This window comes from Mixophyes fleayi, chromosome 1 (assembly GCF_038048845.1).
Source record: "Mixophyes fleayi isolate aMixFle1 chromosome 1, aMixFle1.hap1, whole genome shotgun sequence".
Lineage (NCBI taxonomy): Eukaryota > Metazoa > Chordata > Amphibia > Anura > Limnodynastidae > Mixophyes > Mixophyes fleayi.
Window position 1 is genome coordinate 388824688 of NC_134402.1, and position 13660 is coordinate 388838347.

The 13660-nt window shown below is 39.1% G+C and overlaps 1 protein-coding gene across 5 annotated transcripts in view; it reads right to left on the reverse strand.

Moving 5' to 3' along the window:
- EDIL3 (EGF like repeats and discoidin domains 3) overlaps positions 1 to 13660 on the reverse strand; it is a 557778-nt gene that overhangs the window by 255540 nt on the left and 288578 nt on the right. For all 5 annotated transcript variants that reach the window (XM_075180505.1, XM_075180499.1, XM_075180492.1 and 2 more), the window contains one exon: positions 7454 to 7582. In XM_075180505.1, coding sequence (XP_075036606.1) covers positions 7454 to 7582 — 129 coding nt within the window. The remainder of the gene's footprint in view (positions 1 to 7453; positions 7583 to 13660) is intronic.

Below are 13660 nucleotides of genomic sequence, written 5' to 3' on the forward strand. Positions count from 1 at the left end.
CGCATATACTGTGTCAAATATTATTATCAATAAACAGCATATTCCTGGTGAGAGAGAGGGTAGGTGGGGGTGAGATTGAGAAAAACACACTCTTATCATCCATTATAAATAAATATTTTTTATTGTAAGATTAGATTGTCAAGCATGATAGTCTTTGAGCTGTTCTATTGTAAATGAGACTTTTTTATTATAGTTGTATCAATTGTATTTTTAATTTCATTTAGAGATGATAATCAGTATGTTACAGAACGAAACAATTAACCCCAAAAGTCACTAGACAAATAAAAATCATTGTCTACACAGTTCAAAAAGATGTCTCCATTGAATCAATTCTGAGCAAAAGCAAATGAATCAAAATTTTCTTTTATAAATAATGTGATATTAGTTCAAAACCAAACACAATGTATGATGTTCTTATAATCAGGAATTTAAAGTAAACATTAATCCAGGAAGTAATATAGCTTGTTAATAAAGCAATAAATAAAATGTCAAAATTTATAACCAGCCAGCCACCAGTCTATTGTATTCAGGTTCATAGAGTACTTATGTATATTGTTAGTGAAATAGCAAAAGTGCTTAATTTTAGAGATGAGTGAAGCAAGTCAAGTTTTGCAGCAAACTAAGCAGCTTCACAAAGGAGTATTTTTGCAATTCTGCTTTTGTTTCACCATTCCACATAATGTCATTCCGCAATGCATTTGTAAAATCACATTTGTAATATCACGGAATGTATAGTCTATAGATTAAGCTGGGAGGACGGTCACTTCATTCGGCTGTGTGGCGTGGTAGAGTAGGACTGGGAACACTTAAGGACAGATTTCACTGACAAAATGTGCAAAATTTCAAATGTGAAATGATGCAGAATAGTATTGAAAACTTTTCTTATCTCAACTCCAGTTTATTCAAAAGTAACATCAGTTTATAGATGAGATAAATTAAGCAGCTGGGTAGGGTTGAATAGTAAAACGAATTTTAGCAGCCTCAAAGCAACTTATGAACCAAATCCCAGGAGTTGAATTTATATTGTGCCAAAATATTTCTCAGTGCTCTACAGGGTAATGATAGGAATTAAGGACACTGCATCTAATTTACACAGAGAGGGTATTTCCCAAAGCATTTGTACCCCCTCAATACAGCAAGGTTGATGCATTCCATAGACCATGGTTACCAATTTAGAAGACGCAATGTGAATCTCCTGCGGCCTGCAATGCATTTTCCATTTAATGTAGTTCTATTTTTGCGCGAATATGCAGTTTTTTGGTTAGCGCATGTATCTGGTGGGAGCTCTAGGGGGTGAAACATTTTTAAGGGTTGAAGGGGGCACATTCATAAGTGCATTTTATGGTTTGTGGGCAGCTGTAGAGACTCTGTCTTTGAAAGACATAACATATTTAAATATAATGCATCTGATGCAAAGACATATTTACATTTGCATAGCGTAAAATCTGCTACTTTGTACAAAGTATATGCTCTAAAATAATGAACATGCAAATATGCCTGCATGCAGACTTGCTCACAATTGACACTTGAGTCTGCTTGTACCTGGAGTGGAGGGACTAGATAGGGAAGGGGTACTGTAATGTAGGCTGAGTTCAGTAAGGGTGTGCTTGTATAATTGAAGATGCAGAGACATCAGTCAGTAGCTGTATCAGTTGTGGGTGTCTGTGGACTGGTACAAGTACATGTAGATAAAGAGGACGTATTCCAGCACTAGCTAGCCGCTTCTTGTGAATTCACCTTTGAAACTGATGGGTATTTTCCTCATTGGTCATACACCATACTTGCATACTTTGAAGATTTCCCATCCAGGAGGGGAGATCTCCATGCAGCTTCCAGCACATGAAGCACATATTTAAGCCCCACCCCTCTGCCAAACCACACCCATATAGTCTAATTACAGCTGAGGGGCAGGGCTAGGATGATACAATTAGCCCGGCCCCCACCAACTTCAGCAACCAACAGGGCAGAATGCGGGAGGTTGCCCTATTCTCCCAGGAGTCCGAGAGTACTCATAAAAATTTGTGAGTCTCCCTGACATTCCGGGAGAATAGGCAACTATGTCATACTTATATTATTTGATTTAGTAGCCATATTTTAAAATTATTTTTATTGCTACTTTCACTCATATATGAAAAGGAACATTATATCTACTGTATTATAGTGGGATTTTTATTTAAATCAAACTGAATAACAAATGTGTTTTTCACTATTGAAACAAATGTAAACATTTTTTTGTTCTGCCTTTGACTTGGTTGTGTGTATCTGGGTGTATGTTTGTCTGACATAAACCTGCATCAGATGCTACTTATGTAGAGCTGCATACATCCTGCGATGTGTACGCCTAAGCATATTGGTGTGTATACATTATTTATCCATATGACTTTTTAGAGCTTCATTTTTGGACGCATATGTGGCCAACTCAGCATCAGCCCCAATATCTCTATAAAAGTAATTAATTCAGCGTTCCCAGAGAGTTTAAATAGAGTAAGAGAAAATACACATTATGCTGATGGTGATGATGATGATTGATGAATATAATGTGTATTAGTGATAACCTCAAATTGTACCTTATTTTTTACTCGGATTGTTATTAAAGTTGTGGGGTAAGGTCTACTTTTCTATATATGATTCATGAAAGAACGCAAAGTGAACGTAATATGCATTTTTTTAATCAACAAGAAGAGGCTCTTAAGAATCATTTCTAGGTGAATACGGGTGTAAGTATGCTCTGCTTATATAGCACTTGCCATCTGCGGACAGACACAACACTCTACACGATGCATATTAAACCAAACGAAAAGAGTGCCAAGTAGCATAGGAAAATGAATAATAAATTATAAATATATGTAATCTAGTGAATGTGGCAGAAGGACACACAAAACGCTCCTAGTTAAGCATAAAAAAAATGATTTATTTAAAACCATTTGCAGCATATATGATAGACATTGTATGATAGACATTATTGTATAAACAAGAGGACTACAACTGCATTGTTTTGGGGGAGATACAGCAAATTATTCATCCACTTTAGTACCAAATCACACTTTGAGATCAAAGTGATTAAGTATTCTATTATAGTATCCCTATATACATAATCAGTCAAACATTATTATTGTTCAAATAAATAGTCCAAAATGTGTATGAATAACTTGGGCCAATAAAATAATTTACTGTTTGTACTCACAGTTGGGTACATATAGTATCCATAATGTGTAGCAGAAACGGTATGCGGTGAATCAATACAGAGGAGGCGAGTGACTAGCTCACCTCACTCTCCGCTGATTGTATTCTTTAAGCAGATGCAAATCTCCACCACAGCAATGAAAACAAGTGGCTCCTTAGGGACAGCTCGTCCTCCCAAGGTTGATAATAAAACGTAATGTCTTGTCTCACCCTCTGCTGTTGGTTCCATAGAGTGGAGTTTTTGATCAGCTGCTGAATCCTGTAATAAGTGTTCTGTCCCTTCAAAGTCATAACCTGTGATGAAACGCGTCACACGCGTCACACCAGAGGTGATAACTGCAGGGGAACTTTATATCTGATTTTAATTCCTAAAGTTTAACTGCTTGAACTGCTGGAACAACTTATGTTAACAGCATGCCTGGCAAATAGAGCAGAGACTCGACATAGAGGTAAACGCATCAAGGGTGGAACACTCTTCCTGTGGACAATGCATATGTATATTTAAAGTCCCATCAGAATACATAGATTAAAAAATATGATTAAATACATTAACACCTGTTAATAATATGGGGCCTGATTCATTAAGGATCTTAACTTGAGAAACTTCTTATTTCAGTCTCCTGGACAAAACCATGTTACAATGCAAGGGGTGCAAATTAGTATTCTGTTTTGCTCATAAGTTAAATACTGACTGTTTTTTCATGTAGCACAGAAATACTTGATAGCTTATTTGTACACTGAAATTTAAAGTTGATATTTGTGTGCTAAATGAAAAAACAGGCAGTATTTAACTTATGTGCAAAACAGAATACTAATTTGCACCCCTTGCATTGTAACATGGTTTTGTCCAGGAGACTGAAATAAGAAGTTTCTCAAGTTAAGATCATTAATGAATTAGGCCCATAGTCATTAATGAAAAATCATTAAAATAAGTGCATTATGTCTTACTGTAAATTGACTACGTGCATACGCCCCTTCCCTTCCTTGTTTTGTCCATGAAATTGTATGCTGTTGGTAGTGTCCTTTGCATTTGAAGATAAATTGCATACACTCCGGTTCACTGGTGTATAGTCCATTTCTGAGCAATTTAACGTAAAATACGACACATATCGGCATTTAGGTTCCTTAATGATCAGGTTAGGTATTATTCATATTCAGTGTAAACAAAAATAAATTACCATTACATTTATTTATAAAAGTATATACTTCATGAAAACAAATTTAATGTAGCTCACTTCTAAAAGCATTAGCTTATATTATCCACTTAGAGCAATTAACATCCATTATCTAGTATTCACCACATGAAAATGTAATATACATGTCTCATTGCGCGCAACTTTAAAATCCTAAAATTAAATAACCTCCAATTTACTGTGTTATACAAGACTAGCATTTGACAAGCATGTACAATGTTATATCCCAAATGCATTGATTATTCTGAGATTTGAGTCAATGGATAATGACAGAGACAACAAATTAAGATCATTGAACAGTAATTAAGCTAAGCAATAATTAGACAAGTTGGGAACATTCTGAATGTAAAGCAATAGAAATATATACAATTACAAGCAATTGTTGAATGACGATTTATAAGTAGATTCTGTTATTGAGATGTTATTATTTTAAGATAGTATTCAAGTCATAAACGGCAAACACAACAACAAAGTTCATTTTCCCCCATATTACACATGTTTCCAAAAATCGTTGCCATGTAAGTGGATTGTGGTTATTCTTTTTGCCATACCACTGCACCCACCTGCTTTACTTTGGCTACAACAAAATGGGGCAACACTAACTGTCCTTCTCCAATTGCTGGACACAAATGACAATTAACTAACGTTTTGCCTCTACCCCTGTACTCCTAGAAGATTTAATTATCTAAAAATGTAATGTGATCTTTATCACTGCTGTATATACTGATGTCTGATTAGAAAATCTGCGTTGTACAGTACTGTTTTGTCTTCTTCACCCTATTGATTATTTAGAACAGACATAATTAGCTACAAGTTTACACAAGTATTCAAGTACTCTAGTGTAGTTGATGTAAACAGATCTGAAAAAAACATCTCTAGAATATGCAAACTGTATAACTATTGTGAGCCAGGTAATGCAAAAGATGATATATGTTATATTTTCTGTTTTTTTCTCTCTGTTTCTGTAACCATAGAGCACCAGAGTTAGGTATTTGTGCATGCGTGATTGCATGGTTTATTGGCAATGAATAATTTGGCAACATTCTGTTCCAGAAGTATCTTTGCTGCAGGGAATAGAAACCCAAAGGCAAACTGTAATAATCTCTGTCTCCCTGGCTCCTCACCTTATGAATCTTAAATGATTATGACTGTCAACTCTGCATACATCTTTCTAATGTGACAGAATGCAGGTAACACAAACACCCACAAAAGAGGATATAAATAAAGAGATGTGGTAGTCATGAGAACAGAAAGACATGTTTAGGAGAAAGATTGTAGATTGAAACAAATTAAAACTCAAAGAGATAAGAAGTAGATCTCAAAAAGACATGTTATAACAGTTAGTTATTAGATGAATTGCAGAATACAATACTGCCAGTCTAAAAGTGTGCACATATGCATTGTACTCCTGTATTATTATATGTAAAAGGAGTAATATCGCACTCACTATTTCATACAGCTATACATCGACTGTCTATCTTCTGAATAAATAATGTTCATGCACATATTATTGTTTTGGCTAGATTGTAGAGCTTATATTAGACTTACAAAGTATAAGTAATATTAATATATGTATAAGTGCCCGTAAGTATCAGTATGGTCATTTTTTATGTCATCCTTTATAATTGGGAACAATAAACCGCTAATGTGGCGCCTCACTTGGTATGCAGCCAAATATATACCAATGAAGTTCCACTGTCACTTTAACATCAACATGTACTATAGAAAGATTGATACATACATATGGCGCTGCCTTCACGCGTGAAGGCAGCGCTATATGTATGTATCAATCTTTCTATTATCCTTTATAATTGAATGAATTCTGAGTCATCACTTCATCATTCATCAGCAAAACTTATATATTGCAAGTAATAATGTACCACCTGCTGTAAATTATTACAGTTATTGGAAATCACTACTGAATTCTGGGACCTGGCCTATAGCCTCATGTTTTTATACGTTTACAGAACTCTTCGGTGACATCTAATATTCATATAAATTACAGTAGGTACTGCATTACTCCATATATTAAGTAAGGAATCATAGACAGAATAAAAGCATATAATGAAAAATGCTTCTTAAGGATAGCAGTGAGGTCTACTACAAAGGCTGATCCTATCAAATGTGTTTGAGGAGATGCCTCAAACTGCTCAGTGTACAGGGGTTTCTCACAAAGGTTCAATAGGATATTATTAACAAAATATTAGAAAACTAACTGAGGGCTTATAATTGGCCCAAAGGTGTATAAGCGCCCAGGTTGTTAGAGATCCTGCATTGGTGCCATGCAAGAGTTAATATGTTAATATGGTGTATATACCAGTTAATGGCTAATAAAAAAGGGGTTTAGGGGGATGTGCTGGCTTTAGGTGGATGTGCTGGATTAATTGGAGGTTAAATAAGCATAGGTGGTGTTTCTTTCTCTTCTCTCAGGAAATTTCCCTGCCCACCCAGTCCCCAATTAATAGTTGGTAGTTTAGGACTTGTATGAATAACCAGTATTTTTTATTTATGATGGGCATCAGTGTGGCAAAAATCATGCCAGTCAGCAGCCACCTGGAGGATGCCTCATGAACACAGGAAGAACATACACACTACACAAAGATTGCACCCTTGCTAAAACTTAACTCAAGGCCCCTGCTAACAGAATTGTTATTCACAGTAGACATATCGAGAAGAAACTCATGAAAATACTATTGCAGTCAGTGCACAGGTGAAATTTTGCAATTTATTTTTCAAAAACAATGTGTGAGACTGAATGAGCGGTTGAAACAACAGGTAGATTATTTTATACATGCATAATTATAGTGTCTATGTTTCAGTGTGACAAAGCACAGTATCGTACACATGCTATATATTATACAGAAGTACTGAAATGACTTACTATAAGCCTGCTCTTTACTGGACTCCTTCAGCTGGGGCGTAGGGAAGGCCCATAGTTTTGCATATGATATTAAAATTTAAAACAGGATAAACACAATCACTTTTTACCAGTCAATAATTTTAAATCAACTTTTTAACATGTTTAATTAAGGACATTGTTTTGCTCCATAGATAAATTGAATAACAACATTACTTACTATGCTGACAGTGGATTCCATTGAATCCATGGGCGCATTTGCAGACATATCCGATAAATGTATCACCACGATATGCTTCACTGATTTCACACATTCCGCCATTATGACAGGGGTTTGGATGACAGGGATCTGAAAGACACAACACAAACAGGCTATTGGACATAGACAGATATAATATATAATTAGATTTACAGATAAGGTTGGTATACTAAATACATTTTTAAGCCATGACGATGGAAGAATTTGAGACAACATGTAGACAGAAATGATTAAGTACTGATAGTATATACATCACATATCTCCATGATAATCATTGTGTTCATGCACACAATTCATTCTTTGAAGACATTATGGTGCTTAAACATATAACCCACTTGGCTCTGATTCAAGTGAAGCAGAAATAGTATTTATAGCATTATCCATTAGTGATCTGGTAGGTTGTTGCCTAAATCATCAATTTTAAGTTTTCCCGTAAACTCTTGGGACAGCATGTTTCCTATAAATGGTTCATATATTATTATTATTATTATTATCCTTTATTTATTAGGCGCCACAAGAGTTCCGCAGCACCGTACACAGCACAAACAGTAGACTAAACAAGGTGACACATTACAAACAGTTAACAAAAAATACCAAAACTTCAGAGACTCCAGGCAGGCTAATGCAGTAAAGACGGAGCAGAAGAGCAGGTATGAAGAACAAAGGGAAGAGGGCCCTGCTCAAATGAGCTTACATCCTAAGGGAGGGTAGACAGAACTCAGGCACACAAGGAGCAAGTTGAAGTAAGTGGGGAGAGAACAGGGGGGTGGGAGGAGAGAGGGGAAGAATAGGTGGAGGAGAGGTTAGGTGGAAGGTTGGTAAGCCTTTAGGAACAGGTAAGTTTTGAGTGCCCTCTTGAAGGAGGACAGATTGGGAGAAAGATGGATGGAGCGAGGGAGGTCGTTCCAGTGAAGGGGGGCAGCACGGGAGAAGTCTTGGATTCTGGAGTGGTAAGAGGTGATCAGAGTGGAGGAGAGGCGACGGTCATTGGCCGAGTGCAGGGAGCGGGCATATATAATTAGGGCCAGTTTAGTGACAGTGACAAGAAGGAGATGTGCCATGGGCTGACAATTATTCTTTATAGTAATAGAGCCAGGATAGAAGAGGCGCTAAAAATTTCTTCTATTGACTTACTGTAGACCACAGATGTCCCAGGAAGACAACAAACCTCTGTCTGAAAATAGAGGAGTTATTTTTGCCATTAATTGTTTCGCAAATTTCATTAGATTCTCCTGGGAGATTTAAACAAAGTAAAAAGAAAACTAATATTTACCCTAACCCTAGCTTTCCTTCTACTCTGAGATACCATAAGTATTAATACTAGACCTAACCGTATGTAAAGCCCTAATTCAAGCAACATTTTGCCCTGGGACCACTAGTATCTTAAAGCAGGTCTATATGTATTTTATCCTGACATTCTGACATGTACTATCCTGTAAACACAAGGTGATAACAACCAAGGTGGAGGTGTCGTAGAGATGAGCATGTGCTGACTGTGCTTTAATAATACAGTATTAGTCTTTAGTATTAGCCTTCATTTATATAGGCTGTGTTTTAATCTCATATCTTGCTCTGCTGCATGCTGATTTGTTACCATATGATGTCCCTTATCACTATGTTGTACTCTGTTAACCCAGACAGGTTATTATATATTGTGCACTATAGCCCATAAAGCTCTAATTATCTGAGGGGTTAATTAGCTACCATTTAATCCGTTTTTAAATCTTCCTATTCAAGTCTTTTATTTTCAGACATTTTCTAAAGTATACTTATATAGTCTGCAATGGCAAGTAAAGTTGATTATGATATTGAAATATGAATGAAGAGCCAAACATTATAGTGTAAGCTGAAGAAACAACACGGTAACATAGGCCATTATTATACGCTTGTACTACATATCCTCAATGCAGGCTGAATTTTCAACAGTAGGCGAGTTAATTACTGGTTCACTGTGCTATAACAACATTGAGGTATACCTCAAAGCAGGTCCTGCAGCTCCCTTTAACATACTTAACTCTGAAAGAGCAATATTACAAGTAGCTCTTGGATAATCAGCATGTAAACATGGAATTGGTAAAACACAGACTGTGATAAGACTAGGGCTCTCATGTGCCTTAGCATTCCTACAAGAGGCCCTTGTTGTTGACAAAAAAACTCTTAGAATACTTATTTTTCTGAAATATATACTCATGATTAATTAGGGATCTAAAGAGAAGTACAGGGTGAATTTTAAGACTTTAGCAAACTTGTTTTTTTCATTAGGATACATTATAATTTTTCCAATCCCTCCTCCCATCCAGTCACATTTTTTTATTCATGTAACATCCCATCAATCCCTTTAAGCCACACAATAATAACTTACTGCAGTGCTGTATTTCAATTCCAGTTTGCACAGTATTCAAGTTATAAAGAAAACACCTGTCACAGTATTAACAATAAGGTTCCATTAATATTCAGCCAGGCCCTTCATAGCTGGTTTTAAATAGGGGTGTGCACCGGCCACTTTTCGTGTTTTGGGTTTTGGGTTCTGATTCGCTTGAGGTTTTGGGTTCTGATTGGTTTTGCCAAAACACCCCACTAAAAGTTTTGGTTCTGATTTTGGGTTTTGGGTTCTGATTTTTTTTTTTAAAAAGCATAACAAGTGCTAAAACCCATATTTTTGTTTTTTTTTCACTCCTACTATTATTATTGTGAACACCTCACACCTCACGAGGTAGCTGGATGTCTAAGCTAAGCGACACAAGTGGGCGGCACAAACACGTGGCCCATCTAGGAGTGGCACTGCAGTGGCAGACAGGATGGCAGTTTGAAAAACTAGGCCCCAAAGAGCACATAATGGCAAAAGGAGATTGGGCATCGGCCTTGGCAGACGACGTTGATGGCATTTCATCGTCTATGTCATGACTAGTGGCAGCAGCTTCAGCATTAGGAGGAAGTGGTTCTTGATCTTTCCCTACTTTATCCTCCAAATTTTTGTACTCCATTATATGCAGCACACGTTGTATTGCAGTACTAATTTTTTTTATACTGCAGGAACAGTGAACATTGTATTGCAGTACTAATTATTTTATACTGCAGGAACAGTGAACGTAGTTATATATTGCAGTAGAAAATCCTTTATACTGCAGGAACAGTGAACGTAGTTGTATATTGCAGTAGTATTTTTTTTATACTGCAGGAACAGTGAACGCAGTTATATATTGCAGTAGAAACTCCTTTTTACTGCAGGAACAGTGAACGTAGTTAGATATTGCAGTAAAAAAAAATATATACTTTTTTTAAAAAAAATATATAATTTTTTTTTTTATTATTTTTGTATAATTTTTTTATAATTTTTTTTATTATTTTTTTATAATTTTTTTATAACAATGGACTTAGCAGGACAGAGCACAGGACACAGCACCACTGGACTCAGCAAGGACAGAGCACAGGACAAAGCACCACTGGACTCGGCAGGACAGAGCACAGGGCGGGGCATCACTGGATTCAGCAGGACAGAGAGAGGAGGTGTTTTGTTTCAGCTCTGACTTCCAGAAGCCTGCAGGGTAAAGTTCTGTGCCTAGCCCAGCCTTGATGGAGGATCCTGGGGGGGGAGTGGAGGAGAGCCCCCAGGCTTCTGGGCCTATGGAGTTATGTATGGAGAATAATACTACCAGCCGGCCTGATATCAACCGGGCCACGGATCTGGTCCCTCCAACTGAAGGGGTTTCCCCGGGATCTGTGGATGTGTTTTCCCTAAGCATGATGGAGGAGATGGACGTACACCCAGGGCCTAGTGAACTTACCAGGCCTAAGCTATCCCGTATGAAGTCTAATACGGGGGGGCAGGAGGTGGAGATGTGTACCCTGACTCCAGTGAGGCAACTGGGGCCCGGGGTGAAACTGTCAGCGGGGTTGAACATGCAGCCGTGTGTGGACCTGGAAACCCTGCAGCCTGTGCTGATACAACAGGCTAGGGGAGAATCCTCCCGTACGGGACCCAGGATGGGGTCTGGAGGGGCCCGGGAGATCCAGGCATCTGACTCTGTGATGCAACAGGAGTCGGGATCGGGTGAGGTGGAGGACGGGCCTAACATGGTGGTGGATCCGGCAACAGTGTGTCTGCCCGATTCGGAGGACAGTGAGCCAGATGAGATGGAGATTGGTGCTCAGATCAAGACACTGGAACTGGAAATCAGCGGTCTTGACAGACTTATCACTAAAAAGAGAAAGAAAAGGAATCGCGCTTTTAGCCGCGACAGAGCGATGTACTCGACGGAGATTGAAGAGCTAGCCGAAACCCTGAAAGAAAAGGAAGAATTGCTGGTTAAATTAAAAGTGATTAAACAGGCAACGCTCCTAGAAGACTCAGCGCCGCTGCCTCCAAACATGGCGGTCGAGTCGCAGGAGGTAACCGAAGATGGCGGTCTCTACAGCGAGATCCGTGTGTTGGAGGGTGAGCAAAGGTCGGTGAAGGGCCAGGTAGGAACCGAAGGTGTCCCCGGTGGGTGTACAGTGCGGGCTTCTGTAGGGGGGACCGTATTGTATTCCCAGCCGCCCGCGGCTTTTCCGGAAGATATCGGAAGTGACAAATCGGCCCAGAGACCGGTAAGCTCCATGATCCCTTCGGACTCAAAGAATGTTAAGATTAATGTAATAAAAGCAATACCTAGCGGTAATGTGGCAGCAGCTGAGGCGGGGTCTGATCCAGGGAGTACCAGGGTGGTAGCCTGTGACACAGCAGCTGTGCTGTCCTCCGTGGCGCAGTCTCGCTGTCGGCCTGACCCAGCGATCCCGATCAGTACATCCGTTGCTGACAATGCTAATGCTACTGATAATGCTAATATTATTGATTGTGCTAATGTAGCTGATAATGCTAATATTACTGACAATGCTAATGTCACTGGTAATGCTTGCATTACTGATAATGCTAATATTATTGACAATGCTGGTGTAGTTATCAATGTTATTGACAATGCTAAAATTGCTGATAATGCTAATGTCGCAGATAATGTTGATGTTACTGATAATGCTAACGTAGCTATTAATGTTACTGACAATGCTAATATTGCTGATAATGCTAATGTCGCAGATAATGTTAATGTTACCGATAATGCTAATGCTACTGATACGGTTGGAGTAGTTAAAAAAGCTGTCTCGGTGTGTACAGATGAGAGGGTGGTTGCGATTGAGCATAAGGAGCGGGGGGGTAATTTGAGGAGTGAACTCAGCCCGACTCAGGCCAAAATCATTGATACTACATATGGTCCCTTATGCATAACAGACAGAGCCAGGAAAGCGGCTGCTTTAATAGAAAGTGCGTCTAAGACTATGCCTAACATGTTGGTTGGTGGTAATGTACTAGTGAGCAGTTCTGGAGTCTGTATGACAGCCTCAGAAGAGGCAGGCCCTTCATCGCGTCAAAACTTGTGGGGGGGTAGCAGTCTTAGGGTACAGGGAGATATTGTTGTCCAGGGCTCGATTATGAGGTCAAAAGATCCTCTCCCGGGGCCAAGTACAAGTTCTCTCCCGGGGTCAGGCCAGGTAGATCCAAGTTCCCTCCCGGGGCCAAATACAAGTCCTAAGAGTCCTCTCCCGGGGCCAAGTATTCACCCAGGGCTGATGTCATATGCGGGTGCAGTATCTAACTTAGGTTTAAGGCCCAGTATGAATACCCAGAATATAGGGCCTGGCCCAACGGCGGCTCAGCCCTTCAGGCGTCGCAACGTTGTACAACTAAAATATATGGGGAAAGACCCCCCTAACAGACCAGATTTTTTAAAAGTTTTCCTAGAGTCATTTAAGTTTGTCCCAGCGGATCTCTTTGCCTGCATCCACCCTGTTAACACTGCGGAGTATGATGTAAGCTTCGTGTCATATCAGGGCCTGCAGACTTTCTGGAGCAGGTGGGGTGGGTGCAGGTCGAGAGATCCATGGGTTAATTATAAGGCTATCGCCATAACTCGCCAGGAGCGAGTTAAAATTACTATATTGGTAAGAAACGAGTCTATACCAGCAGCGGACCTTGGGTTTTGGGTGGGGAGATTTGCAAAGATGGTTTCGCCTCTGGTCAAAGTGCCAGACCCAAGTCATGGCGTCTGGGGTGGCGGATGGTCCACCACAGTAGATCTAAAATGCACGGAGGCTGGCCTAGTACACTTGCCTTCCGCGGCTTTCATTGGTCGCGAT